The sequence below is a fragment of the Bubalus bubalis genome, chromosome 6 (assembly GCF_019923935.1).
Source record: "Bubalus bubalis isolate 160015118507 breed Murrah chromosome 6, NDDB_SH_1, whole genome shotgun sequence".
Lineage (NCBI taxonomy): Eukaryota > Metazoa > Chordata > Mammalia > Artiodactyla > Bovidae > Bubalus > Bubalus bubalis.
The window spans coordinates 83,326,603-83,346,732 of NC_059162.1; the positions used below are offsets into that span (position 1 = coordinate 83,326,603).

General features: G+C 38.3%; 1 protein-coding gene across 4 annotated transcripts in view; it reads right to left on the minus strand.

Annotated features, from left to right (window-relative positions):
* PATJ (PATJ crumbs cell polarity complex component) overlaps nt 1-20,130 on the minus strand; it is a 382,417-nt gene that overhangs the window by 102,054 nt on the left and 260,233 nt on the right. For all 4 annotated transcript variants that reach the window (XM_025288586.3, XM_025288590.3, XM_025288587.3 and 1 more), the window contains exons 30-31: nt 18,102-18,174; nt 4,356-4,448 (exon numbers count right to left, since the gene is read on the minus strand). In XM_025288586.3, the coding sequence (XP_025144371.3) occupies nt 4,356-4,448; nt 18,102-18,174 (166 nt within the window). The remainder of the gene's footprint in view (nt 1-4,355; nt 4,449-18,101; nt 18,175-20,130) is intronic.

Genomic DNA, 20,130 nt, shown 5'->3' on the forward strand with positions numbered 1-20,130 from the left:
CAGTTTTCTCATCTTTTAAATGAGGATAATACTAGTACTAAGTTCACAGGACTATTATGTGAACAAATTTAGAATAATGCCTGCCACACAGGCATTCAATAGATGCTGTCTGTTATCAGCGATTGCATTTTGGGGGTTGAAAAATTCACTTCAGTTTTCCAAGTTACACCTAATGCTTCACGTAGAACAGCTAATCCTTATCTGACTCACCTTTAATGCTTTAATCAGCATAATATCATCATCATCAACACAACTCCCTCTTAGACAGTGATTCCATGTACTCTGGCATAGTTCTTTGTGGTACTTTATAGTTACTAACTCCTTACTCTCACAATAACCATTATTTTCTTTCTCCCATCTTACAGACACAGAAACTGAGGTACAAAGAGGCAAAGCCATTTGCCTACGGTTACATGGCTAGTAAATGGTGGAATCAGGATTTGAATCTAAGTAGAATGGCTCTAATCTCTGCACTCTTAATAATTTAGTTATATTATCCACCCAAAAGTATATTAACACAGATACCCCCAACATGATAAAGACATAAGTTTATACCCAAAAAAGTAAAACAATTATTTTAGGGATTCATGCTCTTCTATGTCAAAATGCCAAAGAGAAATGGACCCTTCAGGATGAGGCCCAGCTCTTCTAATTTCTAGTTCTGTGATTTTTCACTAAGCAGCTTAAGGTCTCATCTGTAAGTCAGGGAAAAGTAACTCCTGCCCTACTTCTTACATTGGGCTATTTTGGGGATAAAATTGAATAAAATCACAAACTAGTGTCTTGTTTGAAAAACTAGATACTAAAAAAATTAAGCTAACAATAAAAAAGACTGTTTTACAAATTGCAAAGCTCTGTACAAATAGTTTTTTTTTTTTAATTCCTTTGAAAAAGCTTAAAAAATAGTCTTAACAGGCTCTCACCTAGACTTCTGAAATAGATTCCAGACACTACCCTGCCTCCAGTCTCTCACAATTGGAATCTATGCTTCACAAACCATCATCTGATCGGTTGTCTAAAAACAAGCTATTTTCCCTTTAAAATATATTTTAGAGAAATCAAATATCTACTGAAGTTATTATAAACTCCTTGGCTGTGAGTCTGGGGACTATGGAGATATGGATGAAAGCAAATCATAACTGAAGAGTAGGAATAAGCACTGGAATATATGGAGACTCATGGCTTAGTCCTAATTCTGAAAACAGGTAATCTTGGAGAAGCAATTTAATAGCCCTTTGGAGCATAATTTCTCATAGGTAGCACCTAGTATATATGTGTATCTATGTAGTTAATGAGACATTTCTTGAACACTGAGCATGAAATAATGAATACATTAATCTATAATCCATATTATAAGTCATAGCTCTGTGATTCTACTATTCAGCTTCTATTGCCCACTGTACAAAAGCCTAGTCTTTACTCTTAACTCCACCACCCTCGCTGTTTGATTCACCTGGTGAACCTCTCCTGCTCACTTCAACCTCAGCAGTCAATCACCTTCTTATCTGTAAAGGTTCACCTTAAAGGCCAGGAGTCTAAGAAACCATCCCTAATCCCTGAACGAGATGCTTTCCATCCTCTTTTGAACCCCTGTAACATTTTTTTTCTCTCTCTCTCCAATATATTTCTGCCTGGTCTGATCTTCCAGATAACAAATTCTCCTATCTTCACTGATGCTCGAGGGTAAGCTGCTTAAGAGCAAGGCCTGTGTTTTTCTCCTGGTTTCTCCTGTAAAGGCCAGCAGTGATTGATGAGACATATGCTCCTACAGGAAACAAATAGTCCAACCTTTAGAGGGTTAGATCTTACTGTTTCCAACTGACTTAAACTAAGGTGAGAGGAGTCAAGGCCCATAAAGATCACACGCTGTTTTCTGACAAGGCACGTTGGGCAACCACCCTAGAATGATGCAGCAGCACAGGGATGCTCTCACCATCGCATAATAGAAACAATCAAACGATGGACGAATGATGAGAAACTGCTATTAATACAGCTGACCCTTTAACTATATTGGTTTGAACCATGTGGGTCCACTTATACAGATTTCTTTTCAAGTAAATACTAAGCCACAGATCTGAAGGAACCCCAATCACAGTGGGCCTTATAACTATAAGCTATACACAGATTTTCCACTGTGCAGAAGATTGGCACCCCTAACCAACACATTTTTCAAGAGTCAATTGTACTTTATAACGAGACAATAATGGATATGTTAGGTTGAGCCTGATGAAATTTTTACCCTCGAGAACAACAATTTGATATAATTTAATTTGCTAATTTATGTATTATCTATCTCCCTTCCCCCATCTACTCATGAATAAGTCTCTACAAATGCAGGCCTTTTGGTACATTTTGTTCACTTTTATATCTCCATTGCCTGGAACATAGTAGCAACTGGCAAATATATTCTGAATTAATGAATGAACTTACTAAGCACCAACTATGTGCCTATACTCTATACTTTATTGCCTATCTGTTTCCTCACCCTGATTACTCCCATTCTTCAGATGAGTAAACTGACACTTGATGAGGTCTAACTAGCCCAAGTTAAACACAATCTTAACCAATAATTTATGCTAAGCCATTTATATTTATGCTAAAGAAGTTGTTCAAATTCAGGCTATCTTTCCTCAATTGACTAGATCATGCATATTCTATTGGAAATCGTAAAAAGAAATTACAGAATACTAAAAAGAGGTCATGGGGGAAGGAAAAAATAAATACCAGTAAACGAGTTTGGGAAGGCTTTTATTTCTGTTAAAATGCAGCATGAAACAATATCTAAAAATTACCCCCAGCCTTTCATGTCCTCTGCCTGTGCTGCCTTCTTGGCAACAGGGTAGATGATAGATGGCTTTTGTTTGCAGCCTACAACTGAGCCTCTGTGGGACTATCAGCCTCTCCCAACAAGCAAAGTGTTCCCATTCTTTTCACCATCTTCTCCATGGATGAAATCAGGGTCTCACACTTACAAAACCCTATTTCTTTAAAAGACGTTTCCCTAACCTACCTATGGAAAAACAATGTCAAAAAGAACAAGTTAATAGTATTTTTAAATGAAAGAAGGAGTTTGAGTTTGAAATGTGCTGATGTTCCTCATCCCCTTTCAGTGCAAAGATGCAGTTTATTGTTTGGAAAGGGAATAGTGTAACCCTGGAACACCTTGCTCAAGAATAGTGGTCCTAATCTGTTGTTCCTGATGCCTCATGTAGGATTTGTGTAAGAGTGGACCTTGATAATTTTCACTTTTGCCTAAATGTCCTTTTCCTTCCTCCTGAATCAGTTCATTTTCTAGGACATGGACCCTAAGCCAGTCTGATATATATTTTCTAAAAGTTGAAAGAAGATAAATGGATGATTTTTCAAAATCCTTCAAGTGAAATGAACAATTCTATGCTATCATAAAATCACAGTGACCCTCCCAAGTGATTAATTCTTTGAGATTCGTAAGAGATTTTGAAACAGAGGTGGGGTAAAGCCCACATGTCTTTCGAGAACTTGCAATCTAACCTTGGAAGTGCCAGGCTACAAAACAGGAAGGTAGATTATGAGCAAAGGCTGGGAGTCAGACCAAATGAGATCAGTCTCCAGGCCTAGGACAACTAGTGACTGGCCTCTGGCAAGTTAATTAATGTCCTTATTGCCAAGGCAGAAAAAATGCATTTAATCCTTAGTCAGGGAAGATCCCCTAGAGAAGAAAACAGAAACCAGTCCAGTATTTTTGCCAGGGCAATCTCTTGGACAGAGAAGCCTGGTGGGCTACAGTCCACAGCGTCTCAAAGAGTTGGACATGACTTAGTGATTGAACAACAACAAGGCAAGCTTTCCTCATGTGTAAAAGAAAAATATTGCCACCTACACTATGAGGATCAGAAAATGCATGTAGAACACAGCACAGCACATGGTATACAGCAAAAGTTCCATAAGTATTAAATAACAAGATATCAATTAGGTAGGACACATAAGGAGGGAAAGTTCTCTAAAACTGACTCTCTCCTAATGCTCTAGCTCCTGGGTAAGTTTAAATAAGTCTTATTATAAACAAAGGAATACATTTAGTATCTATTTCTTTGCCTCTAGAACTAATTCAGCACCACCTTAGTCTAAAGAAACCCAATTTAAACAAGATTTAAAAGAGAGATTGCTTCTTTTGTCCCAGACAGCACAATTCAAGAAAGCAGGAGGATGCTATGTTCCTTAGGTCATTCGCTATGTGGATGGGTCATTCGCTATACAGATTAGCTTCCGCTGTCTCAGAGATTGAGATTCAGAGAGAAGTAAACACAACAACTGATCCAAAATATAAACAATTCATCCCTAAAAGGAACATTGGATGAAATAACCAGGATTCTCACCAGTTTGGAGCTTTCACTTTCAGGAGATTGTTTAAGACCGACTTCGAGACTGGAGTCTTCCTCACCACTAACCAGTTCAGTGCCGCTCTGATCCTATGAGACATTAAAAAAAAAAAGTGGCAAAGATGTCATTCTTCACTCACAGTCACCAAAAGTGTACTTTATCAGAGTTGCTTGCTTTATTGTTGTAGTGGATATTGTGGATGTGGTTTCCTCTTTTCTTCCTTTCCAGTAGAAGGCCTTTCTTTTATTTTTCAGATATCTATCTGTGGCTCAGAGATACACCTAAGAGAAATCTGATCCCTACTCTCTGCCCTGAATACTCACTGGAAGGACTGATGCTGAAGCTGAAGCTCCAATACTTTGGCCACCTGATGGGGAGAGCCAACTTACTGGAAAAGACCCTGATGCTGGGAAAGATTGAGGGTAAGAGGAAAAGGGGATGACAGAGGATGAGATAGTTGGATCACCGACTCAATGGAGATGAGTCTCTGGAAGATTGTAAAAGACAGGGAATCCTGGAGTGCTGCAGTCTATGGGGTCACAAACAGTCAGACATGACTGAGTGACTGAACAGTGATGACTCTCTGCCCCCAGAGTAGGCCTGATTGTCTTAAGGCTAATCTCAATTCTTTTGGCCAATGATTCTGCCAGGAATGGGTATGTGGTCCAGTTCTTGTCAATGAGGCACCAAGACAGGTTTCTTGGAGACTTCTGAAAAGGTCCTTCCTAGATCTTAAAAGAACCACAAGAAGTCCCCATGGCTCCCAAATTAACAAGAGAGGGTAAAATGCAAATAGCCACGGACAGCCATCCCATAGCCAGAAGGAAACTAGACTGAATGACAGAGCAAAGACAAAGATGGGAGAACTGGTTCTCTGATGACAAAACCAGGGCCCTGGACCAGCCAGACCTGACGCTCAGCTTTATTCTTAGCAATCGTTTTAAGGAGAGCTAATACACTTATTTTGGGGCTTCCCTGGTGGTTCAGACGGTAAAGCGTCTGCCTGCAATGCGGGAGACCCGGGTTCAATCCCTGGGTCGGGAAGATCCTATGGAGAAGGAAATGGCAACCCACTCCAGTACTCTTGCCTGGAAAATTCCATGGACTGAGGAGCCTGGTTGGCTACAGTCCGTGGGGTCACAGAGAGTCAGCCACGACTGAGCAACTTCACAGTCACAGGCAATACACTTATTTATTGCTTCAGTCAGTCCGAATTAGCTACTCTGTCCTCTCCAGTCAAAACTTTCAGAGACATTGGCTTATCTTCTGCACAAAGTTAAACTATTTGATAAAAGCTTATATTTATCTTGTTTATCTCTAAAACTTAGGTACTGAATACTCTGCCTGGCAGATGGAAAACATTTGATAAATACTGGGTTGGAATACAGTACTTGCTTTCTTGATGATTCTTTTCCAAAAATTCCTAAAAATATTTACTTAATGTAAATGAGACATCTGGTAATAATAAGCCATATTAAAATTCCAAGGCACATTAGGCATCTTCTCAATTGAATTATGATATATTAAATATTATAGTTATTTGCTTTGCTTTCTGGGGGCACATAGAGGAGAATAAGGATAATAAACAGACTATCTACATTATATTTATATGGATTTTTATTTTAAAACACCATCATCTGGGATTATTACAAATTCAGGTGGGACTGTTTATAGAGAAATTGTTTTGATTTTGAGACATTCAACATCATAATTTAAGAAGTACAAATTAAAGCAAAGATATGACATTCTTTCATCTATCAAATGGACAAGCAAATAGAGAACATTCAGTATTAAAAATGGTGCAGGGAAACAGGAATTTTTGCACATGATTGAAAGTGTAAATTAGCACAATCTTTTCAGAAAAGAGCCCCACACAGCATATAGATATCAGTTCAGTTCAGTCACTCAGTTGTGTCTGACTCTTTACAACTCCATGGACTGCAGCACATCAGGCCTCCCTGTCCGTCACCAACTCCCAGAGTTTACTCAAACTCATGTCCATTGATTCGGTGATGCCATTCAACCATCTCATCCTCTGTCATCCCTTCTCCTCCCACCTTCAATCTTTCCCAGCATTAGGGTCTTTTCAAATGAGTCAGTTCTTTGCATCATATACATATAGATGAAGGGGAAATACTTGCAAGCATATAGCACAAAATTTTTAAATTGTGTACTTCTGGGGTGTAGGATTAGGGATTGGGGAATTTTGCCTTAGTTATTTCTACACTGTTCAATTACAGAATTGATGCTTTCAAATTGTGGTGCTAGAGAAGACTCTTGAGAGTCCCTTGGACTGCAGGAGATCAAACCGCCAATCCTAAAGGAAATCAACCCTGATTATTCATTGAAAGGACTGATGCTGAAGCTGAAGTTCCAATACTTTGGCCACCTGATGGGGCGAGCCAACTCACTGGAAAAGACCCTGATGCTGGGAAAGACTGAGGGCAAGAGAAGAAGAGGGTGACAGAGGATGAGATGGTTGGATGGCATACTGGACTCAATGGACATGAGTTTGAACAAACTGTGGGAGATATTGGAGGACAGAAAAGCCTGGCATGCTGAAGTTCACGGGGTCACAAAGAGTCGGACACGACTCAGTGACTGAACAACAACGAACCAATTGCCTGTTATAAAACAATAAAGGAGAGTTATGAGAAATATCTAAAATAAAAAAAAATTCAAGAAGGTAAGTAGCATGGGCTTTAGAATTGGTCAGATATGAACTCAAGTCTCAACTTTGCCGTGAGAATTATAAGATTATCTGCAAATTACTTTCTAAATCTGAGTAGAGTACACTCATGAACAATGTGAGGATTAGAAACACAGATCCTTCCCACAGTTGAAAATTTGTGTATAATTTATAGTTTGCCCCCTGTATCTGTGGTCCTTTAGCATCCAATCGCAAATTGAGTAATCCTGCAGTATTTAATACCGGAAAAGTAAGTGGACCCACAAAGTTCAAAGCATGTTGTTCAAGTGTCACTGTACTTTTTTTAAAGTATAGATTAAATATCAAGTTAAAAATACTATCCCACCAGGTTGTCTTAAAGAGTAATGCACTAACTTGTAAAATGTCTATTAGCACAACACTAGTTGCTGCATCAATATGCCAGCAATGTGGAAAACTCCGCAGTGGCCACAGGACTGGAAAAGGTCAGTTTTCATTCCAATCCCAAAGAAAGGCAATGCCAAAGAATGCTCAAACTACGGCACAATTGCACTCATTTCACACGCTAGTAAAGTAATCCTCAAAATTCTGCAAGCCAGGCTTCAGCAATACATGAACCCTGAACTTCCAGATGTTCAAGCTGGTTTTAGAAAAGGCAGAGGAAACAGAGATCAAATTGCCAACATTCGCTGGATCATCGAAAATGCAAGAGAGTTCCAGAAAAACATCTATTTCTGTTTTATTGACTATGCCAAAGCCTTTGACTGTGTGGATTACAATAAACTGTGGAAAATTCTGAAAGAGATGGGGATACCAGACCATCTAACCTGTCTCTTGAGAAATCTATATGCAGGTCAGGAAACAACAGTTAGAACTGGACATGGAACAACAGGCTGGTTCCAAATAGGAAAAGGAGTACATCAAGGCTGTATATTGCTGCTGCTACTGCTAATTCACTTCAGTTGTGTCTGACTCTGTGCGACCCCATAGTCGTAACCCTGCTTATTTAACTTATATGCAGAAGACATCACGAGAAATGCTGGGCTGGAAGAAACACAAGCTGGAATCAAGATTGCTGGGAGAAATATCAATAACCTCAGATATGCAGATGACACCACCCTTATGGCAGAAAGTGAAGAGGAACTAAAAAGCCTCTTGATGAAAGTGAAGGAGGAGAGTGAAAAAGTTGGTTTAAAGCTCAACATTCAGATAACTAAGATCATGGCATCTGGTCCCATTACTTCATGGCAAATAGATAGGGAAACAGTGTCAGACTTTATTTTTTGGGGCTCCAAAATCACTGCAGATGGTGACTGCAGCCATGAAATTACTGCTTACTGCTTGGAAGGAAAGTTATGACCAACCTAGATCGCATATTGAAAAGCAGAGACATTACTTTGCCAACAAAGCTCCATCTAGTTCAGGCTATGGTTTTTCCAGTAGTCATGTATGGGTGTGAGAGTTGCACGGTGAAGAAAGCTGAGCGCTGAAGAATTGATGCTTTTGAACTGTGGTGCTGGAGAAGACTCTTGAGAGTCCCTTGGACTGCAAGAAAATCCAACCAGTCCATCCTAAAGGAGATCAGTCCTGGGTGTTCATTGGAAGGACAGATGTTGAAGCTGAAACTCCAATACTTTGGCTATCTCATGCAAAGAGTTGACTCATTGGAAAAGACTCTGATGCTGGGAGGCATTGGGGGCCGGAGGAGAAGGGGACGACAGAGGATGAGATGGCTGGATAGCATCACCAACTCAATGGACATGAATTTGGGTAGACTTCAGGAGTTGGTGATGGGCAGGGAGGCCTGGCATGCTGCGATTCATGGGGTCGCAAAGAGTTGGACATGACTGAGTGACTGAACTAAACTGACTTCAGATCAGATCAGATCAGATCAGTCGCTCAGTTGTGTCCGACTCTTTGCGACCCCATGAATCGCAGCACGCCAGGCCTCCCTGTCCATCACGAACTCCCGGAGTTCACTCAGACTCACGTCCATCGAGTCAGCGATGCCATCCAGCCATCTCATCCTCTGTCGTCCCCTTCTCCTCCTGCTCCCAGTCCCTCCCAGCATCAGTCTTTTCCAATGAGCCAACTCTTCGCATGAGATGGCCAAAGTACTGGAGTTGCAGCTTTAGCATCATTCCCTCCAAAGAAATCCCAGGGCTGATCTCCTTGAGAATGGACTGGTTGGATCTCCTTGCAGTCCAAGGGACTCTCAAGAGTCTTCTCCAACACCACAGTTCAAAAGCATCAATTCTTCGGCACTCAGCCTTCTTCACAGTCCAACTCTCACATCCATACATGACCACAGGAAAAACCATAGCCTTGACTAGATGAACCTTTGTTGGTAAAGTAATGTCTCTGCTTTTGAATAAACTGACTTAGGTGCTATTAATTTTTATTTTTAGCTTTTTGTTGAGACAGGCTTTGTTTATGACCTGTTTCATGTAGTTATAAAAAGGCTAAATAAATGAGTACCACTGTGATGCCAATTCACATAAGAAAAAGTGATACATTTAAAATAATCTGTTAAAGAACCCTAGCCAGTAAGAGTCAGACCCAGGATTCACAGCTAGGTAAGACTATCACTAAAGGCCACATTGTTGGTAACTATGCCTCAGGTCCTAAGTAAATTAAATGATGCTCCTGTTTCTTATTCTTTCTTTTCATTTATGAGTGTTCACAACTAATCTTATGAAAGACAGGATTCGCAACCTTAAAAAATATCACTGTCATTAGATTATCAAAAAGTATTTTAGAGTTTGTTACCCAGAAATTTTCATTAGATAGAACATCTCTCCATGAATTTTGCATAATCAAGAAATTACCATATAATACAAACATGTCAAAGTTAAGAAACAAAGCTTGAAAATATATAGCTTTTCAGTGTTTTAGATAGTGGGTAAGTTCTAGAGACAGAAAAAATATATATACTTTTAAAAGGAAGAAAAACCTTTAATGCCCTGTTACTTAGTATCTGGTTCTGTAAGCTGTGGGAAGCCCTGTAGAGGCCCTGGGGAGGCTATGCTATCCAACTGGAGGATGTAATGGAAACAATGCCCGTAACTGTAGCAGTGGATTGCAAGACAAACCCACAGGTGGCTTCTCAAGTAACCCTGCAAATGGCCACCTCCTCTGTCCTAGATGAGAGATTTCTTACCAAGATCATGGTTAGCTGATGCCATTCATCTAATTACATATATGTCTCCTTAGGAAAAGGAAAGTATTATTTAGAGAATCAGAGAAATCTTTATATTTCTTTCAGCATGAAAATATAAGAAATGAAATTTTCTTGGTCTTTATAAAATGAATACTAAAGAGGGAAAGAAAACAGCAGTTTGATGCTTCAACTTTGAAAATTCAAGAAAATATGGGCAAGACAGATGGTCTATATATCCTTTAAGATTTGAATAAAAACAAAAAAAGAATACCCTTTATATCTAACATCCACAGAATTTATCATACAATGCCATGTCTCAAATGCACCTAACTCCATAAATCCTTTCCTTATTCTTGCTGAAGGATGTCTCTTCTTCCCCTAAGCTTATCTAACAGTTTACACGAACCTCTTATGTCACTTTCATCATCTCATTTGTATCCTAATTATGTATGTAAAGAATTGATCTCCCCAATGAGATGGAAAAATGCTTGAATCCAACATCTGTGCTTCATTCATTTCCTGAGTCTAATTCATTTCTATATTCATCCTAGGTTCTGTCTCATTTCAAAGTTGATGCTCTTTATAACTGTACCTTGAGTCTCTTCTAAAACATTTCTTCTATTTTTAGTTACTGGTTTAGTCTGAGATAGCTCCATAAAGGAGGATTTGAAGTCAAAATCTAGATGGAGAGAAGAGACAGGTAAAAAGGAAGTTGGAGTCGAAAGAGGTCAGCAAATTAAGTATTTACTTTTCTAGGAGAGCCAAAGGTTACATAAGAGTTTTCATGCTTAAATGAAGCACAGAGCAAAACAATGAGGGTTCTGTTCTGAGAACAGAATGGCTCATATGTATAAATTACCCTGCTGACTAGGAGCTTAAAAAACAGGAGTCAGTCAGAGATAGAAAGGAGAAAACAGGTCAGTAGGCATGATTTCCAAAGCACAATCGCATCACAGTGGTTGAAGACCATCTGGCTGATGGATAGCAGCCCATTAACACCCAAGATGATTCAGCTATTCTGGATGGCTGGGTGTTCCCTTCCCCTGTTGCTGATCTTCAGACCACCTGTCCAAAGCTGCCCGTTCAGCGAAGGCTGCTCAAAGTGAAAAACCTTTCCCCATGAAGACTACGGTCAGAAGATTCCATAGTGAATTATGCTTTATAGATAAATGAGAGGAAAGGGCAAGGCTCATTGTTCATACATTTAACATAGACTTTACCACCTCCCCCACCCCCCCACTCGAGAGTCACCAAAAAAGGACTGATAAGAAATGCTATTCAATCTCTACTGAGAAGTCTCTTCCAAACCCTCTTAAAGTTTTAAACTTCCTCCACTGGGTTCCTCCAAGATCTTCTACATAAAGTGATGATAAATGTTATATTTTTTTGTACTCCTTTTTTCATACCCACTAAATGTCTATAGTTTTCGCCCTCTAGACACTGAGAACCTTGACAGTAGGAATTTATATTTTATTTAAGAGTAGGCTATCAATGAAAGTTAAATTAGTTAAGGATATTACTGTGGATTAGAAAAACACTTCTGGTCAGATAAAAGTGACATAGTGTTGTTTCTTTCCTCCTCTCCTTATTTAACATGACAAAGGAGCATATCAGTATATACAACTGTTTTCCTTTTAAGATTTTACTAAGCAAAATTAATAATAAAAAACCCCAGCAACTATACCTCTCTGATATAATTAAAAACTCTTTTTTCCCCAAAATAAAACTTAAGTTGGTTTAAATTTTGTCATCCCCATATTTCATAAATCCAATACTCCCTTCAAAAAAACCCACAAAATGATTTATTAGTTTCATTGCCAACCACCTAAGTTCACCAATATTTCTGCAAAGTCATGTTTGCTTGATGTGACAAATTAAATTTCTTTCTCCTATTCCCAATTGTGACCATATTTTCAAGGCTATTCAGAATTCCAGAAAGGCAATACACAATAAAAGATTAAATGGAAATTATGCTAATAGGATTCCCTGGGTAATCAACCTCTCCATTCTTTATGAAGTCTGTTCCATCTCACTTGGTATTCAAAAAAGCACAACTTCTGAAACAAAAATGAAGGTTCTTTCTTCTATAAAGATATTCTAAAAGATTCTGCCTGCCTTATAGAGGAATGGAATAAACATCTTGACTCCCAAGTACACACGAGTCCTCCTAACTCTTAGGAGACATTATAGCAGTAACTTCCTAATTGGGTTTTTAATGTCAAGACACTTTTGACTTTGCTATTAAACTAAGCTACCTAGAGTACAGCCCTGATCAGACCATTTCATTATTCAAAACACCTTCAACAGCTCCAAATACCTAATGCATAACATCCAGTCCTTCTGAGATTTAAATTCAAGCCTCTCTCATTTGACCTCAATTTATTTTTTCAATTCCACCCTCTATTACTCCCTTTCACATACCTATTGTATTCTTCTCCCTTTTCCACACCCTGATTTTTCTTATTTCTGGGCTTTTGTTGGTGCTGTTCCTACATTCTTATCTAACCATATTCATATTTTAAAATTCAATATATCTGTTCTCCTACCAGGAAAACATCTTCTGGTATTCATCTTCTGTGAACTCCTCCTAAAACTTTATCTCTTAGGACACCTTATTTTAGTAACATACATGTGTTATTTCCCATGTTAGACTGCAAGTTCTTTGAGTGTAGAGACTTGTGCAATTAATTCTTTTATGTTCTACAAAGTAGGTATTTGGCAAGTAATGGCAGAATGAATTGAATCAGTAAGAAGTAAGTATGCAACACTAAAATGAAGCATCAAGGATACAGTAGAAAAGCCATTCACTTATTCTACAAATATTTATTAAGCAAGTACTACATGTTAAGCACTGAGGATTCAGTGATCAGGAAGACAATAAGCCTGGCCCTAAAAAAGAATACAATTTAGTGAGGTGTTTACAGTCCTACATTATTATAATAAAACATGGTGATAACAAGAGAAGGAAAAGTGACAGAATCCTAATTGATAAACCCATTTGGAAATGGGTCCCTCTTTTTCTATATGCTCAAGTGATGTCACATAAAGAAAAAGGGGAAATTTTTACTTTTTAAATGAATCATGAGTGTTACTTAACTATGAAGGGAGTAAAGATTCCCACGGAAACAGTGTGGGATGAAGTTGGTCATAAGAATAGTATCTCATGTTTTTGAGCATTTGTATTTCAGGTGCTCTGTTTATTAATCTATGTACATTATTGTATTCATTTTAAGTCATAGAAAACTTGGAAGAGGATTCAAAAAAGTGATTCTCTGAGGACTTATGAATTAATAAGGTCAATGAATGAATAAAGGTTATTAATTAATAAATAGGAAGTGGGAATGCAACCTAGGTAGAAACAACAGGAACAAAAGCATAAGGAGGGAAAATTCAACACATGTATATGTGGAGTGCCCGGCAGGGGCACTCACACTAGTGAGAAAAGAAGGGTGATTAGTGGAGGCAGGTATAAAGCCTTAATTCTAACCTTGAAACAAAGATTTTGAAATACAGCTCTGATAAGCAAGAAATGGGTATTAAAAATATTTGACCAAGAAGACAAATGCAAGAAGAAAAGAAATCCTACATTAAATGTAACTGCTGAAAACCAAAGATGCCGGAGGCTGAGAGTCCTGCTAGAGGCCTGTGCAATACAAGCACAGCCACAGCTATGGTGAGTTCTTAGTGTGTGCCAAGAACAATGCTAAAAGTTTTATAAACATTATTCAGCTCTTCTAATCTAGAAAATTATTACTATCAAATGCCTTTTAAAAGTAAAGAAACACAAGCTTATTGAGCTTAAGGTTCAAGTTCATTCTGTTAGTGTCAAACCAATGATCAGGGTTCAAATCTATCAACTTTCAAGTTTATGTTCTTAATCACTTCTGTAAGTGTCCCAGCAATATTACAACTGCCAAAAGTAGAGCAGCAGAAATGCTAATAATCCCTTACATATGTATAGAGCTGGGTGGATTATAAAATACTTTTACCTACATTTAGTACTCAATCCTCATAGCTACCTGTTGACACAGGCAGGGAAGGCTATTAATCTGCTTTACAGAAAAAGGCAGATTTTGAGAGGTTAAGTATCTTCATGGAGGTCAGAAGCCCAGCAGATGATTGGTAGAGCTGAAACAAGAACTCATGTTTTTCTATTCAGTATTCAACCAGCACTCTTGTTCTCTCTGCTAGCACACAACTGCAGGAAGCGATTTTGTTCTCTGCTATAGTCTTGGTGTCTAGAACAGTCCTTGAGACATAATAAGAGCTCAATAAATATTTGTTCAATAAAAGAACAAATATGAGGTCCCATTAGTGTTTAATAAAAGTGCTATTCAATTATGTGGAATTATGATGTCAGGTTCAAATTCACAATCATATGGCTGTACTTCATCTCTTTGGTTAAATGGGCTGGTTCTCTCAACAATATATCAGATATGAATTATGCTTAAGTACTTACTGGAAACAGCTGCAAAGGAAAATGGCACAGTGAGGGGGTACATGAGTGAATGGAAGGGATAAGGAAGTGTTATAGACCAGAGCAGTCTTACATAGTACCTCAGATACCACCTGCAGGCTGGGTGTCACTCAGAATTTGGTGACAGTTATCAGAGACCAAAAGTCCAGAAAGAAACTGAACTTTAATAAAATTAAATAAATAAATATTTATACATAAATATAATAAAGAAACAACTCTCTTTATTGTATAATTCATTGTGAAAATGCAACACAAGTATCACACAGCATATTCTTTTAGAGAAAAGAATTATTATTTATTAACAATTTAAATGTCTAATATGATTTATTTTGGAAAATTAAATGCAAATAGTGGAATATTCAAATTTAAGAATTGTGATAAGATCTTGAAATTTAATATTGGTATTATTTATATTTTATACATATTTTTGGTCTTTATTCAAAAATAAAACCAATATTTAAAATTTTCAGAATACAAGTTATTTTTCTGACTTATTATTGATTCTTCTATGTATAAATAAAAGTAAAAAAATTTTTTTAAACAGGTAATTGAATAATGAGAATAATTTATGTGGTTAGCACAATTTAAAAAAGGAAAATAATAGCTAATATTGAATAATGTGTTTAAATATTAGAATAAATAGTTCACCTTTATTGAGTGTTTACTTTGTGCCATGAGCTGTATTAAATGCTTTATATACATTACTTCCTTTATTCTCTGCAAATCTATGAAGGTTTGGTGGTAACACTCCCAGGGACAGATGAGAAAACTAATGCTGAATAACAGCTGCCTCTGGGCATATGGGTATGCTACATAGCCTCTCTAGACCCCAGTTTCCTCTTCTATAAAGTGGAAATAATAATACTGTCTCTCAGAGGTATGAATGTAAACAGGACTTGGGACAATGCATTCAAGATAGTGTTGAACACAGTAGGTACTGTGTTCAATCATCCTCTTCTAAGTGGCTGCCCTGTCAACAGGAAGGCAGCAGAAACCATTTGGCTGGGAACAAACTAGAGAAAATACACAGCTAATATTAGAAGTCATTGCTGACAGAAAGAAAACAAAAGGAACTGAGTACTAACATTTATTGAGTAGCTACCATGGGTCGGGAAGATTTGCTGGAGAAGGGATAGGCTACCCACTCCAATATTCTTGGGCTTCCCTTGTGACTTAGCTGGTAAAGAATCTGCCTGCAATGCGGGAGACCTAGATTTGATCCCTGGGTTAGGAAGATCTCCTGGAGAAGGGAAAGGCTGCCCACTCCAGTATTCTGGCCTGGAGAATTCCACGGACTCTATAGTCCATGGGGTCGCAAAGAGTTGGACACGACTCAGCCACTTTCACTTCACTTTACTTCACCATGTACCTGGCACAAGATACCTACAGATAGATACAGATATCATCTCCTCACTCTCTCATTTGTTCTTAACCTTATGAAGTACAAGAAGTGACTGTAACCACTCAAGTTCACCTGTCTAGTGTCACAAGACTAAGTGATTAACACACACACACAACATCCAAAACATCAACAATCAGCTCTCTTGTCTTTGCTTCCAACACCAACACCTCATCTAACGGCAATTAGGTCTTGCCTGGGCTTCTGCTGTCTCTGTGTGTGTCTGTTGCCTAGCGTGTTACTTTTACCTTCTTATAGTCCATTCTCTACCTGGCAGACTGTTTCAGGTCACCTCACTACCTGTTAAAAAATACCCAGTGGCTTCTACTGCACACAGACTAAAACCTGAGCTTCTGACTCTGACTCACCAAACTCTTCTCTCCCTCCCACCTCACATTCCCTCCCTCTCATCCTAGCCTACCACTCCCCAGGCTCCCAATGTACCCTCTAGCTCATTCTCACTTGAGAGTTATTGTTGTAGAGAGCTGCAGAGAGAGCTCTTCCTCCTAATTTTTGCACGTCTGGCTCCTTCTTATCATTTTGATTTTGTTTAAATTTCACCTTGTCTATGCAGCTTTCCCTATAACCAAAGTGGTCACAAGCCACATTCCCTATTGTAATTTTAATTATCTGCAAGACATTGAACACTACCTGATAATTCTCTAAGTTTATTTATGTACTTGCTAGTTAATCTTCTCATTGGAATGTAAGCTGAACCATGGCAGGGAGCCTTATCTGTTTGATTCATAACTAGACATTTAATACCCCTAAGAGTACCTGACAAGTAATATGCACTCATTGAATACTTGTTGAATAGAAAGAATGAGCATTATACGATCAAATATTTACTAAAAGGAACACTATTCATACAGTTCATTTTGTTATGGAAGCAAACGAAAAGTATGGAAAGATACTAAACAGTAAATATTAACTTCCTTGAGGAAGTGAGGAAAGGAAAATCAAATTTTCTAACACTGCATTGTTTGATTAGTTATAATAAACATGCATTGTGGGAACTAAAAATAATCAGTTTCGTTCATTTCAGTCACTCAGTCGTGTCCAACTCTTTGCAACCCCATGAACCACAGCACACCAGGCCTCCCTGTCCATCACCAACTCCCAGAGTCTACCCAAACCCAAATCCATTGAGTCAGTAATGCCATCCAACCATCTCATCCTCTGTTGTCCACTTCTCCTTCTGCCCTCAATCTTTCCCAGCATCAGAGTCTTTTACAATGAGTCAGCTCTTTGCATCATGTGGCCAAAGTATTGGAGCTTCAGCTTCGACATCAGTCGTTCCAGTGAACACCCAGGACCAATCTCCTTTAGGATGGGCTGGTTGGATCTCCTTGCAGTCGAAGGGATTCTCAAGAGCCTTCTCCAACACCACAGTTCAAAAGCATCAATTCTTTGGCACTCAGCTTCCTTTATAGTCCAACTCTCACATCCATACATGACTACTGGAAAAACCAGAGCCTTGACTAGATGGACCTTTGTTGACAATGTCTCTGCTTTTTAATATTAATAAGTAAAAAATGAGAAGAGTATGTAATATTCTCTCAGCAGGGAATCTCTTAGCTAATTAATCTATATATCTATCTATCCATCCATCCATTCATCTCTAGAAGCAGATCACTATGTTAGCAATCTTGAAATATTAGTAATTTCTTCATTAATAGATGAAAGTATTTAAAGACACCCAAAACCATAGTATTAAAGAGTTTTGAAACCATAAAGAAAGGTACAATACAGTCATTAAAAAAGAGAATCTTCTAATAAATTCTGAAATCCTTAATTAGGACAAATTTCATATCTAGAATGAAACTTCAGGAATTTGGGGGAAGGCAGTACTCATATGATTAAGTTCTAATATGTGTGGTTTTTTTTAAACATTGATTTATATTACTTTACAATCATACCTCAAATATTTGTATTGTAATTAGGGAAACTCCCCAGCTAATAAACTCTGAGTTTGGAATACCAGATACTGAAAATCCATGTAACTCATTCACTAAGAGCTAATCAGGAGTTATCTTACCTCAATAGAAGTTGGGGAACTTGATGGTAATGGAAAGGGAGTAACGGCCATCTGATTGACTGCATCTTCATTTCTGTGAACGTTAAAATAGGCAGAATCAATACACAGCAAATGCTAAGTTCTTGGCTCAAATTAGAATCATTTTGTCAGTTCTGAGTTGAAAATGCACACACAGCACTACAGAATTTTTAAAAATGTAAATATACACTGGCTTCAAGCACGCAAAGCCATTAGGCACAAACAGAGATGTATTACTCAAGGGAAACTAAGATACAATTATTAGTGACAAAGAATGATGATGCTAGAAGTTGGCCAACTTCTGCTTGGTAAGTCAGGTGCTGCAGAGGATACTTTTGGAAAGGTGAATAAACAGTAAAGGATAGATCTCCTACAGAACCGTTGCCTACATACCATTTCTAGTAATGTAGTGGAAGTAAGCCCAAACCATCAGAACTGGTATTCTAGGAGTTGTTCTGTTCCTGACCCCCAGTAATGAAGTTTCAGCTCCTACCTCCTCTGCTCCAATTAGGGTAATGAGGAGTAGAATGAACTTAATCCACTTCACAGGACCAAAATAATTATCTTTAAGATTTATGTGAACTTTAGGTTTCACAATATAAAACGAAGAGACTTCTTACTGGTGTGCAAAGATCTAAGACTGCTCACAGATCTCTATGTCTGGTGTACACATGACAGCCACTGTCTGATTTAGGAGGGCACTCAAATGCACTTTTCGCATTTTATTTTTTATGTCTTATCAATTGGAAAAAGATCCATTGGTTGATGTCATTCCTACTTTGAGGCTTTAATCACATCACTGCCTTTACCTGAAATGCCTTTCTTTATATTAAATCTATACCCTACTCATCTTTCTCAATAATCTCAACTATGTTTATTTCCCTTAATTAAAAGACTATATATTGATGTCTTCCAAATTCACATTTAGCTTGGATATTTTTCTGTACCTAGGATCTGCAAACCCAACACCTATATTATATTCCACTAGAGGTGTTAGGCAATGGCACCCTACTCCAGTACTCCTGCCTGGAAAATCCCATGGATGGAGGAGCCTAGAAGGCTGCAGTCCATGGGGTCGCTGAGGGTCGGACACGACTGAGCGACTTCACTTTCACTTTTCACTTTCACACATTGGAGAAGGAAATGGCAACTCACTCCAGTGTTCTTGCCTGGAGAATCCCAGGGATGGGGGAGCCTGGTGGGCTGCCATCTATGGGGTCACACAGAGTCGGACAGAACTGAAGCGACTTAGCAGCAGCAGCAGCAGAGGTCTTAGAAACATTTTAAATAAAACAGAGTTCTTTATCCCACTTTATTCCCAAAGGGTTTCTTTATTCCCAAAGGGTTTCTTTATTCCCAAAGGGTTCCATAGTCAACTTCCTCCCCACCTTAGTAAATATCAACAATATTCACCCGGTTGTTTAGCCAGGAACCTAAAGTCATTCTTGAACACTCTCACCCCTCAACTGTATATCCAATCCATCAAGATGTCTTATTGATTCAACCTTTAAAATGTATTTTGAATGGTTTCATTTCTTTCCATCCTATTCTAGTAAAAGTTATCATCATTTCTTTTCTGAACTAAAGTAAAAACCTCCTATTTGGTCTCCCTACTTATACTGTTCATCCTCTGTCCATTCTTCACCCAGCAGCTATTACGGTTCTAAAATATAAATCTGATTCTATTTCTACCCTCTGCTTAAGATCATCCTACGACTCCTTAATGCATGAGGATCAAGTCCAAAATTGTTAGGGAAGTTATCAGGTGTTAAGGGATCTGGCCCCAGCCCCTACCTTTGAACTTGTCTTGTTCTCACTTCTCCTTCCCTACTCTGCTCAAACCCAGCTACACAGGCCTTCTTTCCATTTCTCAGCTGAGCCAAGCTCCATCCACCTCATGGCCTTTTCTCTTCTTTTTTGTTCTGAATGCTTGGTGCCCAAATCCTTTGTCTGATTTTTTTAAATTTCTCTTTCATAGGTCACAATAAATGTAATTTCTGGAAACAAGCAT